The following is a 17598-nucleotide window of genomic DNA, read 5'->3' on the forward strand; positions in this document are numbered from 1 at the left end:
GGAGGAAGAACGTTCAGTTATGCTGCACCGAGACTCTTTAACGACCTTCCACTCGATGTCAAGAATAGCACAAATGTGGCTGCCTTCAAGAAAAACCTGAAGACTTATCTTTTTAGAAAGTGTTATAATAGTGACCTGAAAACTATTAAGCCTGAATACAAATGCTAGCGAAATAACTGATAATGATACAGAGCAAAATATTAACTGGAAAGGAATTATTTTTTCATACACCAAGGCCCGCCTGAACAGACCTTTAGTGTTTGATGGAGGGCGAGAAATAAACCTCTAAAAGTAAAGTAGAAGTAATATCTTGGCATAATTTGGCAGTAAACAAATACCAGTTTTCTTATACTTAACATTCACTGCATAGCATGCGGTAGATTCTAAGCTGGGTTTTGACTTCAGGTGATTTTGATGGGAAATTAAGCACCTGTCTGATGTCTCAATAAAAATAATTTAGAAAGGATTTTGAGCTAGGATTGTTAAACCATTAACAAACTAAAAAAAAGGGAATTTGCATAAAGTTTCAACCGACTAACAGTATCGGTTATGGTTTTTATTTTTAAAATGTACTCAAGTAGATTATTGCAATATTCCAATTTCATTTCAGAGGGTTGCTTTATGACATCTGTCATTAGAGACAAGAGCACGAGTCAGTAAATCTTTAGCATGAACATGATCCCTTAAATACAACTCCAAAAAAGTTATCAATATCAGCGCCCTACCAGATACCTGTTGCCTAAGCAAGAATATGAATTTCTTATCATTTGAATAATTAAACCTTGAAGTTATATCTTCAAAATCAGTTAAAATTTTCGCAAATCTTCTCCTAAACTTTTAACCGATGTAAGAGGTGCAGTAGGACTTTTCAGCAAACTCCGTGCCTGATTGATTATATTTGGATTTTCTGGCATTCTGAGATTGAAGGTCATTAATGCCAATATTCCTGATTATAAATAAAGAATAAAATGAAATTAAAAGTGAAGCCATGACGGCGAAGATGTTGTGGCGGGATGTTGCAAGGACAACCCCCACACCCTGAATCACACTTACCGACAATGGTCTCCACAAAACAAACTTTCCCCTTACGTAATCTACAACCAGACTCTTAGACAAAAGGACAAAATAAACAAAAACATGACCTTAAAACTATATTTCCTTACAAACTAAAACGCTCATCATAAACCATAAATCACACTTATCACTAATCATACACGTAACACAAAATAGACCTTGATCATACCACTATTCAAATAAACCCTCAAAATAAATAAAGCTTAAAACTAAACACTAACAAAACAAACTTAAATTTACCACAACCCAAACATCAAAACACAGAAACATATATATATAGTTTATGGACACCAACACAGTCGTCCACACACTGCCACTGTCTTTTTACGGCAAACTACCAATATCACGGTTTTGTGGTTAACAGTCCACTGGGTGGCAATTTGCCACAGCTACTTCCCTGATTGGGGTGGGTTTTATTATCATCGTCATCGTCCTCATCAACAACAGCAATCGGAATTTAATACGGTCCAGGTCATCAACAATTATCGAAATCTCAGCAGCCTTATCAAGTTCCTTATACAAGCCAAGTCATCATCAATCGAGTAAACATTCACATTCAAGTGAACTCTCTCCAAAGGAGGAATCACGGCCTGCCAAAAATAAAAAAGAAAAACACTTACGAACACTCCTAACTAACTTAACTATCGCACTATAATCAAAGATAAATAATAAATTGTTCCTATCATTCACAATCACTACAAGCAAAGATAAACAAAACTGTACTTACTTTGAATATAAATAATCACTTCCTTGCTGGTAATAAAGAATAATAGTAAATCCAGCAATCACACACACAACCGCCTCCATCAGCAGTCAATCAAAAAAACATTCGCTCAGAAACATTCACCACTGTCGTAACCTAACTAAAAAAAATGTAAACAAACAATCTCATTTAAACCAACAGTCTTTCTCACCACAAACGATCGTTAACCTAACTACTTTCGCTCGCTAACACAATATCTCTCTCTCTCTCTCTCTCTCTCTCTCTCTCTCTCTCTCTCTCTCTCTCTCTCTCTCTCTCTCTCTCAGGATTTGGCAAAAACAAAAAATAAAATAAAACAAAAAATAAATCCTCCACATTCCTCCCCCCTTACTTTGCCAAATCCTTCTCACACAACACTTACATTATTTTTTTCATAACCCAGTTGCAGTCGGGAACGGGACCTCTACTCCGAGTAACTGGGCCTCCATATACTCTCTCATTCACTTCTTCCTTATCACAATCATTCGCTACATTAACACTATTCCTATCTAAATCCCTATCATCTAATATATCATGTACAATCATATCTACCTCGTTCTCATCTGGCCCTATAATTACACTCATTTCTGTAAACAGTTCATCCATTTCATCAAAAACATTCTCAACTTCAGTAAAAGATTCACTCATGCTACTAATCATTCTCCTATCTCTCACTCTCGCATTCGTCATCCTTTCTTTTACATCACCTAAGGAAAAGCCACACACACTATAGGTATCATTCATACTCAGCCATGATTCATCTGTATTAACACATTTATCTTCCATACACACTTGCACATTTACACCCTTGTCATACTTATTTCTATTCTCACTTTTACTTATAAAATTTCCCTTTCTTTCATCTTTACTTAAAGCTCTTGTATTCTTCCTTTTCTTATATTCTACTAACACCAACTGTTTACCTTCCAGACCTAAGTCCTCATACATACTAGGTTCACCCTTGTTCCTTTTCAACCATTTACTCATCCCATTCTCTTGGATATACTTAGGTACCTCTTTCCATTTACGCAACTGGTTGTGGTGGGCCCTAATTTTTTCCACAATACCACCCACACACAACTTACCCAAAACGTAACTTAATCCACTCGAACCAACTTCTAACACCTCATAGGGACCTTCAAATTTATCACGCACCTTATTTACATTCATTCTACCCTTTTCAATTACTTCTTTCATCACTCTCTCACCAACTTTAAAGCTTTCAAACCTCTTATTTGCTTTCCTCCACACATCTCTATCATCCTCCGACACACCCAACCTCGGTCTTATTATCTTTTCAAAATTTAACACAACCTTACATGGAGACATCCCCGTACTCTTATGCACTGTTGCATTGTAAGCCCACAACGCTCTACCAACATACAAATCCCAATCATTACCACATGTACTCATCATTCGCAAAATTTCAGTTAATGTTCTTACAGTCCTTTCAGCCAACCCATTCGCACTTGGCATATAAGGAGTCGAATACACATGTTCAATACCCCATTCTCTTAACATCTGCTCAAACTCCCATCCAACAAACTCAGGGCCATTATCACTTAACATTCTCACAGGCTTACACACACACATCGGCAACATCACTTGACCAACCATTCTTGCAACAGTCTCGCTCCGTTTATCCTTGATGGGTATTGCATAGGTAAATTTACTCATGTGATCAACCATAACAATCATTCCCACATGTCTTCTCGCAGTCACAGGCAACGAAACACAATCAATCACAAACATCTCAAATGGTTCTTTCATACGTAATCTCAAAACAGGCGGATTAGCATGCACTCTCTGATACTTCCCTTTCTGGCAATCTTCACACGCAGTCGCTACATCCTTACATATCTGACTCAACCCAGGTGTAAACAATCTCTCACGCATGCATTCCCATAATTTATTCTTACCCATATGCCCATATCTGCCATGCACTAACATGCACATACTTACTGCTGCATGCATTGGAAACACAGGAACATATATATCTTCATCCATTCCTTTATGTAGAAAATAAACAATATTCTTACACACAATAAGTCTCTTACTAACTTTCTTATACACCTCTAAATCAGACGGCCATTCTTCTACCTCAATACTATTCAACATACATTCACATAACCTTTTAATTTCCTCACATTCATCTTGCATTTCTTCCACCTCCTCTTTAGTCAGTAGATCATCCTCACTCCTCGTAATATCAACCATGCCAACAAAATTCGCCATAAATACACTATTATCTTCTATCACAACTACTTCACATCCATTCTTCAGAAGCAAACCACTACCAATATCAACTGATAAATCATGCAATCTTAAAAAGTCAATTCCTATCAAAAAACAACTAGGCATCTCATTCTCTCCCATTACAATAAAATTATATTCCACCTCCATACTTCCCAGTTTTACTTTCAAACGCACTTCTTCCCAAACTAGCAAACTTCCTTTACCTATCCCATGAATTCTCACACTCGTACATTGCCTTTTCACTTCCCAATTGTACCGCTCTATTTCCTTGATAACAGACATATTCACTAATGACACTTGCGCACCTGTATCAATTAAACTACAGTATTCATTCTCATTTATACCCACATACGTCATCATTCTTCCTTTTACACCATGCATACAAATGTTTACTCTCCTATCAATAGGGTCATCCTTATCACACCCATGGTCATCTTCACTATCTTCTATGCTCATACCACTCTGATTCAAATCACTCGGACAATCCTCCTTCTTACTCAACAACTTGCAACATCTTTCATTACATTGTAACCTCAATATATACTCCCTTTCAATCTCTTTATTTGCTCGGTACTGCATCGGTCGATTCCACCCAAAATACAAATAAACAGTGACACCATATAACATACTTACTACCAACAATACTTTTGATAACAATTCACCCTCAAGCATACTATCCTCCTCCTTATATGCCATTTCTTTCGATACTTCATTCTTAACACTCATTCTAAGCTCATCTATACTAACAGGTATATCCCTATTCAAACCCTTTAATTTAACCTTATTTAACCCACACAAAATACATTTATACACCATGTCATCCCCTTCAAAACTTTGTACCACCATTAAATCTTCCGGCAACCTTTCAAAATTACTATCATTCTCGCTACTCTCTTCTATCTTATCATGCATTCTTGACATCGCATCTGCTATCACGTTCTTACTCCCAGGTACATATTCTAGCTTAAAGTCAAATTCATTCAAATCCTCTATTGTCCTCGCAACTCTAGCATTCACAGACTCTTTCCTAATCATGTACACTAGGGGCTGATGGTCAGTACGCACAATAAATTTCACACCATACAAAAATACCTTCAACGCTTTCACGCAAAACCTTATCGCAGCCAACTCCCTTTCAATCGTGGAATACTTTCGCTCAGCCTTATCAAATGCTTTGCTTACATACGCTATCACTCTCAACTGTTCATCTCCGTTTATTCTTTGCATTTGAACCAAGCAACCACCCATACTAATCCCACTAGCATCCGTATATAACTCTAGCATACTCGCATGTTCACTATAATCGGGAAAAGCCAAAGTGACGTCTCTCGCAGCCTCTTCTTTCAAGTTTTCAAATGCTTCAATCATACGCTCATCCCATTTCAGTCTCGTACTATTTCTCTTACCTGTCCACTCATTCAAAGGCTTCCCTATTCCCGAACAATCTCTGACAAACTTCCGACCAAATTCAATTAACCCAAGAAAACCTCTCAACTCACGCACCGTATGAGGACGTGGAAACTCTCTCACCTTACTCACAAACTTTTCACTCTTCCTTATACCCGATTCACTCACCACATGCCCAAGAAATTCCACCTCCCCGGCCAACCATGTACACTTTTCAAGCTTAACTTTCACACCAACTTCTATCAACCGTTCTAATACTGCTTCAAGCAACTGCATGTGTTCCTCAACAGTCTCACTAGCAATCAAAATATCATCAATAAAAACAGTCACCTTCTGTCTATCAAACCCAGCCAAAACTACATTCATCGCCCTCTGGAAGGCAGCAGGCGCATTAGCAAGGCCAAAACTTAATCTCTTAAACTGATAATGACAATTACTACTCGAAAATGCTGTAATGGGCCTGCTCCCCTCTGCCAGAGGCATCTGGTAATAGCCCCTAACTAAATCTAACATTGTAAAAACTTTCATACCATGCATCTTATACACACAGTCAGACACTACATTCATTGGGAAACGTTCTTTAACAGTTACTTCATTCACCTTCCTATAATCAATACACATACGTAAACTTCCATCCGGCTTTCTTACAGGTACAATAGGGCTATTCCAGGCACTCTCGCTCCTTTCTATTACACCCATTTGCTCTAACTCCTGGCACTGCTCTTCTATTTCTCTGGCAATAGGCGGAGAAAAATGTCGGGGAAGCTGATATATGGGGGTATCATTACTAAGAACTATCTTAAATTCAGGCAGCTTTGATCCCCCACAATCCTCGTCACCGCGACTCAAAACTCTCCGTCTATCCCATAACATCCTATACAATTGTTCCCTTTCTCCCTCACTTGTATTATCATCTACATTAATTCTTTCTTTCAAACTTTCATAGTCCCAATCGTCATCCAGCTTTATCTTACCCGTCATAACACGTCTCAATTTAACATACCTTTCATCCTCTACATTGACCAACGTATACATACATCCCATGCAATCACCCTCACGTATACCCCGTATTCTCTTCCTCCTTACAGTCGGCAACAAGCTCACATACACCTTCGGCTCCTGCAAATTCAAAATACCATCATACACACGCACACTTGCTTTCACCAAATTACTTGCTTCCGAACCTTCCACTACATATTCACAATTGTCACTATTGGCAATTCCCAGACTATTCGGCCATGCAACTTTTACACTGACAACCTCACTCACATCTTTTGACAATTTAACACCTTCTTTTGCTATTAACGGCACACCTTTCCATACCTTCGTACATACACTACCATCTTCATTCAAATAAAATTCCCCACAAAATTTACCCTTAACTTTCATCTCTATCATATTTACACTAGGATGTACAATCATACCGCATTTTTTCAAGAAGTTATAACCTAACAACACATCGTATTTGTCATTTACTCCCTCAACCACATAAAAATCATTATCTTCCATCATCAGCCCCCCAATCATAACATTTTCACGTAACTTTCCTTGCACAGACATACTTAAATTACCGATACCTTTCACTTCACCTTTACACCCCCTAAATTCACACACATCCCTTACCTTATCGTATGCATTCCTAAACATTAAATTGACACCACAACCAGTATCAATCAGACCAACTAGCTCTATTCCATTAAAATTTACTTTTGCACTCATGCAGTCATAAGCTCTTTCGCCCATCACGTCTTCATGTAGTAAACCTTCGCGAACATGCATCACATTCACTCCGCACACACTCGAGGACTCACCCAGCTGAACCCTCTTACACTCTAGTTTCCCGAACATCCAGGCTGATTTACTCCCTTCCTCCTACATACCCTAGCTACATGCCCATCTGCACCACATTCAGTACACTTACCCCGTGGCTCCTTGCACATTCTAGCATAATGACCATCCTTACCACAATTACCGCAAATCACATTTGTACGATTACTCCGACATCCACTCGCTATGTGCCCAGTCATACCACACCGAAAACATTTTATCCCTTTCTCTTTCTTGCACTCACTAATTCTATGCCCTACCTCACCACATCCAAAACAAGCACCTAGAGCCCATCTACATTCATTCTTCTTATGTCTTACTTTCCCACATCTATAACACTTCTCTTCACGGATACAACTACCTGACCTACCTTGCGGCGCACTAGCACTCCTATCCCTCCAAACCTGATTCCCTTGCCTAAACCCTTCATTTGTCCTTACAGGTATTCCCACATTACTCGCCCTAACACTCCTATCTACTACACTATCAGCTACCCTCATCGGTCCTCTCATAACAGCATCTCTAAAACTAACAAATTCTGGCACACTTTCCTCCATTCCAGTTCTTACACTCACAGATTTACTTTCTTTCATACACCTATCCAACTCGTAATCCTCAACTATCTCTAAAATATCATCCCATGTCAATCTTTCTTTCGTCCACCTCATTTTCTCCTTCCGTTTCAAATTAACAAACTCAGCAACATTCTCGGGTACAGTAGCCAAAAACTTCCTCATTAACTCCTTATTCTCATTTATACCTTCATCCCCATACTTCTTCCTAGCTAAAGTTTCCAACCTACATACGTACATTGATATCGCTTCTCCTGCATTCATCCGTGCTTCATCAAAATCATTCTTACGCTTATACTTAACACTCCCTTTCATACGTTTTACCTGCTCAATTATTCTCTTTTTCACACTTTCATAATCAACGTCCCCTACACTCATTATCACTCCATACATCGTCAACAAATACCCAGTCAAATATTCTCCTAACTCCCTAGCCCAAACTCTTTTACTATCACCATACTTATCCTGACAATACCTCTCATACTCCTTGAAAAAATCATATACATCCCTACTGCTATGCTCATTGAACCTTTCACACCGAGGTACCTCTCTCATAAACACAGTCTTACACACATCACATTCATTCTCACTGCTATCATCACTGTCTACTCCCTTGTTACCTTCTTCATTTGAATATAATGAATCCACTTCCACACTTAAATTCCTATCCTTAACCATTCCCTTCTTACCCTTTTTCTTACTTACCACTTTCACCCATTCACGATCGTCCTTGCTATCAGCCTGATACTTTTTCTTCTCTTTCTTCACATCACTTTTACCTTTCCTTTCATCTTTCCTCTCACTTTTCTGTTCATCCTTACTATGCCTAATTCCCTTATCTTCAATATCACAATCATTATTACTACTATCACTATCACTTCCTTTCCCATTATCACCTACCTTAACCTTCTCTTCCACTACCAACCCATTACCCGAAGCTGAGGACACTCCTCCGACTGCACCTTCACCCATTATAGTTTTCATCATCCCCATGACTTGCCCCATCATATCTTCCATTCGTTTCTCCATTCGTTCTTCATTCTCTCGCATCCTCATCTCAACACCCTCTTCCACTCTCTCTACAGTTCCCTGAATTTCCCTCAGTTTCCTATGCATCTCCTCATTCTCACACCTTAACCACTTATTCTCTTGCAACAATTTCTCCTCACGCTCCTTACTCAGCCGCAATTCCTCCTCCAAAGCCTTGTATTTACCTTCCATTTTTCTTCAATCTTAATTCTAAATTCGTATCCTATCAGTCCTTCGTCAAAGAGTCCAGCTATCAGTCCCGCCTCAGCAGTCCCTGTTCGGGCGCCAAAATAATGTGGCGGGATGTTGCAAGGACAACCCCCACACCCTGAATCACACTTACCGACAATGGTCTCCACAAAACAAACTTTCCCCTTACGTAATCTACAACCAGACTCTTAGACAAAAGGACAAAATAAACAAAAACATGACCTTAAAACTATATTTCCTTACAAACTAAAACGCTCATCATAAACCATAAATCACACTTATCACTAATCATACACGTAACACAAAATAGACCTTGATCATACCACTATTCAAATAAACCCTCAAAATAAATAAAGCTTAAAACTAAACACTAACAAAACAAACTTAAATTTACCACAACCCAAACATCAAAACACAGAAACATATATATATAGTTTATGGACACCAACACAGTCGTCCACACACTGCCACTGTCTTTTTACGGCAAACTACCAATATCACGGTTTTGTGGTTAACAGTCCACTGGGTGGCAATTTGCCACAGCTACTTCCCTGATTGGGGTGGGTTTTATTATCATCGTCATCGTCCTCATCAACAACAGCAATCGGAATTTAATACGGTCCAGGTCATCAACAATTATCGAAATCTCAGCAGCCTTATCAAGTTCCTTATACAAGCCAAGTCATCATCAATCGAGTAAACATTCACATTCAAGTGAACTCTCTCCAAAGGAGGAATCACGGCCTGCCAAAAATAAAAAAGAAAAACACTTACGAACACTCCTAACTAACTTAACTATCGCACTATAATCAAAGATAAATAATAAATTGTTCCTATCATTCACAATCACTACAAGCAAAGATAAACAAAACTGTACTTACTTTGAATATAGATAAGCACTTCCTTGCTGGTAATAAAGAATAATAGTAAATCCAGCAATCACACACACAACCGCCTCCATCAGCAGTCAATCAAAAAAACATTCGCTCAGAAACATTCACCACTATCGTAACCTAACTAAAAAAATGTAAACAAACAATCTCATTTAAACCAACAGTCTTTCTCACCACAAACGATCGTTAACCTAACTACTTTCGCTCGCTAACACAATATCTCTCTCTCTCTCTCTCTCTCTCTCTCTCTCTCTCTCTCTCTCTCTCTCTCTCTCTCTCTCTCTCTCTGGATTTGGCAAAAACAAAAAATAAAATAAAACAAAAAATAAATCCTCCACAATGTCCTTATCAAAGTTACAGAGCTTTCAGAAGACTGATCATTTCCACCAGGCGAGTGAGCTACATTCTCCGTAGTCATGTACAGACGTATTCTTTTAACCCTGGTACAGTATTGTCATAATATTCTTCGTTGAGCTAGCCCAAGCTTTCCTCCTCTTCACCTTTGAGAACTTGTTGACTTAAGATCTTTTAGATCAGCATTAGAATCTGAAAACTTCAGTTTTTATCATTATTATTTTTCGGTTGGCTATTTCGATGTATATTGTTGTCTTGTATTACGATATTCAGTAACTAGCTTTCTTGTATATTTTCGCGAATTGATTTATCTTTAGTATGGCCATTTGGTACCCGAATAAGGTAATTACACCCTTACCAAAGCTTATCTTGGTTTTACTTGATTCTCTTCTGTTTACAAATGCAGCCACTTGGAAGAGCGTTTAATACGGAAGATTCTAATTGTCCAGGTCTGGAGGACTTTTCCTCTCCCTCGCCGATATAGACTGAAAGCATTTACTTTAGTTTCCTTTACTGGCTGCTTTTCTGGTCCTATACAGCAGGGGATCCCTACTCTCTGCAGGACCTCAACAGTTCTTTTATGATGATCGTTCAAAAGCATTCAGCAATTCACACCGCTTAGAGCTCGTTTGTCAAATCCACGCTATCAAAGCACTTAGAGAACAAGAAAGTTTTCAGTTTCTTCTTGAATGATTTAATATCTTCGATCTTTTGAATGTCTAATGGGAGCTTATTGTATAGTCTTAGGGCCGTATTTTTAAAGGCTCCAGAGCAGGACTTCTCTATGGGGGGTGGGGGGTGGGGGGTGGAATTTATCACAGTGGAGGAATTTAGGGTTTTTATCAAGTTTACGGGGTGAGGAAAGCAATTATAGGGTTTGGTCTTCTTGGCCTGTCACCTGGGCTGGAATGATACCTGTGCTGACCCAAGTTAATCTTAGGATTAAAAAGGAACTGAAAAAGGGGACAGATAACAATATAACTGACCATGCAAGTTAATCCAAGGATTAGAAAAAATACTTAGAAATGGCATAAATCTTATCAATCAGAAATATAAATTTAAATTAAAATTAAAAGCTTTCGCTTAGTTCATAAATCCCCGTAAATGCATCCCTCTGTCAAGGCTAGGGTCTCTTGTTAATTCGGGTCATGAGAAAAAAAAAGATCTACAGTGAAGACAACAGCGACAATTACTGTATATACATAGCAAAAAGATGAAATAGTTATGTTTATCAAATATCATTAAGAAATTAATTACAACGTATTTCTTTAGGACCAAGGAGGGTCAGGCAATGGTTGCTGATGACTCCACGGGTAGACCTATATAGAGGTAGGAGGATTATTTTTCCTCCAAGACCTATAGGCTCCCCCAAAACCCCCATCCTTAGCTCACAAGAATGGTGAGGTTGCAAGGCTCAAAGGAACTAACGGGTTTGAGAGGGACTCTAACCCTAGTTTGGCGATCACCAGTCAGGGATGTTAACCACAAAGGTCACTACAACTGCAAACGAACCTCACTTGACTGGGGATGGTATAAATTGATACAGCCGACTCGAAGTGGCCGACACGATGCCTGGCTAATTCGATGTCTAATTACATATTAAAAAAAAATAGATAAAATAAAAGTTAAAAAGTTCAACATGCTTCTAAATATAAGAAGTTTATATAGCAATTACTAACTGTTCTGTTTTAAGGCGGGTTTACATGGCCGAGCAGCTCGCCGAGCCCGGTTGTCGAACCTACTCGTAGAACGGCTCGAAGAGCTTTCAGACAGTACATCGAGCCTCAGTGTGCCTCGTGCTAAAACAACAACATGTCTCTCGACCAGGAAGATTTGATAGACATTGCTTTAGCAGTGGCACTGAGAAGGGAAAAAAAAAGATCAAAGTGGACGAAGGATTGGTTCCTAAAAAGAGAGAAATTTTCACACACCAACTTGCTTGTTGCTAAAGACGTACGTGTGAAATTTAAAAATTTCTTTAATAATGAGGGTGCAGTACCATGGCAAAAATACTTCGTGTAAACCAAAAAATAAAGTGTAGGTCTAGGCTACTGTTTTGTGGAATGACATTATACAAATATTAAAAATAAAGGAACTGTATTACTTTTGTTATGATAAAGTATTTGTAACTGAATTACATGGACCTACTTTCTGTTAATAAAATATCAAGTATGTGAGTTCTTTGTCACCTCATCATTCATGTTGTCAATATCCCCCAGATTAGAGCAGCTCTCTCGTGGGACATCCTGATCTAATACAAACGTTATCTCCTCATAATACCAAAGTGATGTCGCATATATATCATCTGCTGAGGTCCCATACGTCTTCGAGCTTTCTATTTTCTTATGCTCTCTCCTAAAACTTGCTCGTAGAGTTTATTTTCTTCGTCAAGGCGTCTCTTGTGCAGTCAGGCTCGAGTTCTTTCATTATATCATGCAGAGCCGCTATTCCTTTGTTTCTTGCTACTTTATTTGAATACTCTTTTGATTTCACTTTCCATAAAGCTGGATGAGCCCGAGAAGCATGTATGAAATCAAGTAGTACTTCCTTCTCCTTCTTGCTTTTATTAATGGCAGCCATTATTCATTTCCTTGAAGATGTTCCCTCTACCAGGTTTGAATGACAGGTGAGGTTCGATGCTCGACACCCGGCCGTTCACACCCAAAGACTATATACTGAAGGAAAGACTATATACTGAAGGAAGATAGGAAGGCTCAAAATAGAATGTTAATACGCTAGTTGGCAACTCCAAAGTAAACACAATAGTTGGTTGCTCCGATTTCAGATGGCGTTGTAGGTCTACATCGTTTGTCGTCTGTTTGTTTATATTCAGAATTTGATAGTTGACTCAAACGAAAAAATGGCGCCGACAGTAAAGAAGTCACACAAGTGTGTTGTGTGCCATAAACAAAAAGAAACCGATCCTCATTTGGTATTTCACAGGTTCCCTAAGGACAAAGAACGGTGAGTCCAAACAGTATAATACATGCAGTATGTGATGCTAATGAGTAAGCCCCACTGATATTGGATGTAAGATTAAGGAAATGCATCCACAGTAAATCTCTTTTGCTTTTCATTTTTTGTTGGCTTGTATGCTACCTTATTTCTATTTCCAACCCCCGTATGATTATTTTTGTGTGTGATACAATTTTGTGTTATTTTGATCCTTCTGATTGTACATTTATACAATTATTTGTTTATAATACTAAACTATACGTGAGTGTATCATGCTTTTCCATTTCAATAAAAAATAAAATACAACTGTGTTTTTATACACCTAATATCTCTCCATCTTACAGTGGCCTACAAACTGTAATTAAATGTATGCCTACACATAAGCATTTGTGGCTCAGTTCAACAAATCAGATATACAGTATGTTTTGATTTATTCGTATGTGGTATTGTATAGAACATTTAAAAATGGTTGTGATATACTGTACAATACTTAAATTTGCAAAAAAAATAACTAAATCATAAGAGATATGGCTATTGAATTTCTGAAAAATAGACAGAAACATGATTTGTAATTTAGTTACCTAAAATTTAAAAATATCATGAATATGTGAGTAAAATATACTGACATAGTAATGCAAATTATGAACAAATATGTCGCAAAATTTACAATCGAATTCCATCCTATATACCCGTAAGCATTACCGCTCTGAATGTTTGGTTGCTCGCTCAAGAGATGGCGCCATTTGTTTCGCATGGGAGTATCTGGCATCTTTTCATAGCACACTCATTTGTGTGTTAGAAGCCTGAGCATTCCTATCTTCCTTCAGTATATAGTCTTTCTTCACACCGTTCGTCAAACAATGTAGCTCCGCCCACAAAAGTAAAGATGAGCCTGACTTCCATCGAGCCGTTCGGAGAGCGCGCTTGACAACCAAATAGCCCGTTTACACGCTCGAACATCAATTTAAACACAGGGTTGTCGAGCCAGGCTCGAAGAGCTGCTCGCCCGTGTAAACCCCGCTCTATACATTTTACTCAACTTTGAGGAGATACCGTGTTAGTACAAAATCAGATCAAATTGGTGATCAAATGGTACAAAAACTGCTAATAACAGGGTAAATCAAGAGTAGTACTAATATAAAGTAGCATATCCGGTACTTGCTCCTTCTATAAAAGCTTTGGCTTAAATGAAAAAAAAACACCCTTTTATTGTATATCAAATATACAGTAACTGCTTGCTCGTAATCGCAAGCAGCAGATTTTGAAGCCAATGTAGATGCCATTACTTTTAACATGGAAAACGAGCGTGAATACGCACCCCACTTTTTTATTGGGCAATAAAGCATAATAACAAGGACCACATTATACAACTTTTCACTTTAGGCTCTCAGGGTTAAGTGGAACGGCAGAAATCTTACACTTTCGTCTATCTTCAAAGAGAATTCCATTTAGGAATAGTTATTATAGAGAATATTTTCAAATTTATTGTGAAGCTATTAGCAACGTTAAAGTACACAAAAGAGGTTAACATCAATTTGAAAGTTAAAGTATGGTAATCATGTAGAATCATAGATAATCAGGCAGGTAGCTAAGAAACTGTTAAAAATTTGCATTTAAAAAACGGCAATAGTTTGGCAACATTTATTCCAGGATTTTTATCGTTTTAAAAACTGATATATTGACGTAAATAAGGGATATTAAGGTCACCAACCTGTAAAATATAATAACAAAGTAAGGTAAAATTACGGTCGCCTGTATTTTACTGAATTACGGTTAAGAACAGTATATTTTTACGGAGAATATCCTATTAAAATTACGTTTTTTTTTTTTCTAACAGTGTAGGAATTAGGCTACATAGTATATTTTCAAGTTACATTCTCAAAGACTCATTAGCCCTCTTGAGTGTAATAATGAAGAAAAGCAGTCTTGTTTGGCATCGAGTTGGCCTGGCATAGAGTCATACCCAATCCCACTTAACTATCGGCACATATGTATGGTTCGATCCCGAATATAATCCTCCACCATCTCCAAGATCAGACTGCAATTAATGGGCAAAATAGAGTCCCGTTAACACCAATCTAGAAATAAAAATAAGTGAATAATCATTCATAAAAATAATTCCTCATTATCTACAGAAGAAGTCCTTCAAGGATTAGAACGGGGAAAAAGTCATGACAATATTTTTTTCTAAAAATGCCCATGGCAAATTCAGAAAGGAAGAGCGAAAATTGTCAAAGAAGATAATTCCTCCACATGGCACAGTAGAAAAAAGATGGCTCCATTTAAAGATTGACCTATGCAAAAAAAAAAAAAAAAAAAAAGTGAGAAAATCCTATTGGAAGAAAGGTCACAGAAACTCATATAAAAGGCTGAGTTAAATAAGTTTAAACTTTCAAATGCTGAGGTTAAATTGCTCAAAGGAAACAATTGCAACTATTCCGAGATGAATCATTTTAAAAGAACTATGGAGATGAACATTTAAGTAACATGCGTAAACTAGAACGGACACTCGGTAGAGCGCATACCTTTGCAAACGGCACATCGCAAGATGGGCAATTGAATCATGCGCATTTGGCGCTGTTTTCATGCAACTCGGATAAAAATTGACCACTATATAGCAAAAAGACGTTTGTTAAACTTTTCCTGGCCTTGGCCGTTAACCAATCACTCCCTAAATCTATTGAAATTGTCCCTGGATCGTCGACAATCAAATTCATGAGATTCTGTTAAATGGTTTTCGTGTTATGCGATTCTTAAACAATCAAACATACACACAAATAAATACACGCCTATCAAAACACAACCTTTGTAACAACGAATTTGGCGAAGGTAAACATTTACTGCCACGGTTTGACTTACCTCAAGGGGCAATGGTTCTTGAAAAAAAAATTCTTTTTTCCAATGTTATGACAATCGGAGTCAACAGGATATAAAAAATGCATTTTATGAACACTTGTATCTTTGTTTAGACTCCTATGATGCTGTTCCATTATCTGAATGACGAGAGTGTTAGGAGGTGTTAAATTTAACGCTATTCCATGGCAAATTGCAATTTTTCTTGACGGTGAAGAGAAAAAAAAATAAATGCGTTTACGGTGCACTCGTAACTTAAACTAACAGGTATCTTAAGCGGGCCATACATTATCCAACTTGTTGTACAACTTGGTTGGGTTGTATGAAATGTTAGACAGTGTATGGGCAAGTTGTACAACATCACAACCAACATCAGTTGGAAGCCTAGTTTGATAGCGTGCAGTCCTTGCTTTAAAGGGACGTTCTTTTGGAAATAGTTGCTTTATAAAGTGTTAAATAGACGTGATGGCAAATATAAATGACACTGAATAGTGGAGAAGTTTTATTGATACATACAGAAGTTTACCTGCGATTTGGAAAGTGAAAAGCGAAGAATATAAAGATAAAAACAAACGAAATAAAGCATGGGAAGTACTGTTGAATAACTTGAAGGAAATAGTTAGCAATGCCACTCTAGATGGTTTAAAAAAATATGAGAACTTGTTATAGGAGGGAATTAAAGAAGGAAAAGTCTGAAAATGTACGAACCAAGTTTATGGTATTTCGATTTGTTGCATGATTTTTTAGGAGATCAAGAAATCCAGATACCTGGAGATAGTAATTTGGATGAGAGCGATGACCAGGGAATTGGAAATACTGTAGGTACCAAGAGAAAAATGCGGGTTACTCATGATACAACTAAATATCAAATTTGCAAAAAGCTGTCAAACATTTAGATTTCATTAAAGAGCAGAAACTCATGAAGGACGAAGCCGCAACTTATGCGGATAGCTGGGCTGTATCCTACAGAAAGCTGAACGAGACACAAAAGTTGTATGCGAAAAAAGCTATTGATGGGATTCTTATAATGGGCCAATTAAACCAGTTAGCATTGGGTTCTGTGTCACTATCGTCCAGTAGGTCAACCCAACCTGCATGCACTTATCATCTATCCAGTGAAAATGTCTTAACTGACATAAGCCAAGGAAGTCAATATACTATAACTGAACTTCTTCAAGACCCAAATTACTCCTTAACTAGTTGTAGATTACCTAGATTAAACGTCAAGGATAAAAATACATTCATTTGGTTCAATAGTTTATTTTTAGTTTGCATTATTTAAAGGAAACAATTTTGAACAATGCAATATTTAGTTTTTGTATTTTTAAAATATTGTAGTATACATAGGTTCAACTTCAAGGATGAATATACATTCATTAGGTACAATATTTCATTTTCATTTTTCATTGTTTGAAGGAAATGTTAC

The 17598-nt window shown here is 37.6% G+C and overlaps 1 protein-coding gene across 1 annotated transcript in view; it reads right to left on the minus strand.

The window, feature by feature from the left end:
• Positions 1-16439, minus strand: part of LOC137648750 (retinol dehydrogenase 13-like) — a 1058070-nt gene extending 1041631 nt beyond the window's left edge. Inside the window, exon 1 of the mRNA XM_068381836.1 lies at positions 16179-16439. Within this exon, the coding sequence (XP_068237937.1) occupies positions 16179-16309 (131 nt within the window). The 5' untranslated portion in view covers positions 16310-16439. The remainder of the gene's footprint in view (positions 1-16178) is intronic.
• Between the last annotated feature and the right edge of the window lie 1159 nt (positions 16440-17598).

Source organism: Palaemon carinicauda, chromosome 1 (genome assembly GCF_036898095.1).
Source record: "Palaemon carinicauda isolate YSFRI2023 chromosome 1, ASM3689809v2, whole genome shotgun sequence".
Classification (NCBI taxonomy): domain Eukaryota; kingdom Metazoa; phylum Arthropoda; class Malacostraca; order Decapoda; family Palaemonidae; genus Palaemon; species Palaemon carinicauda.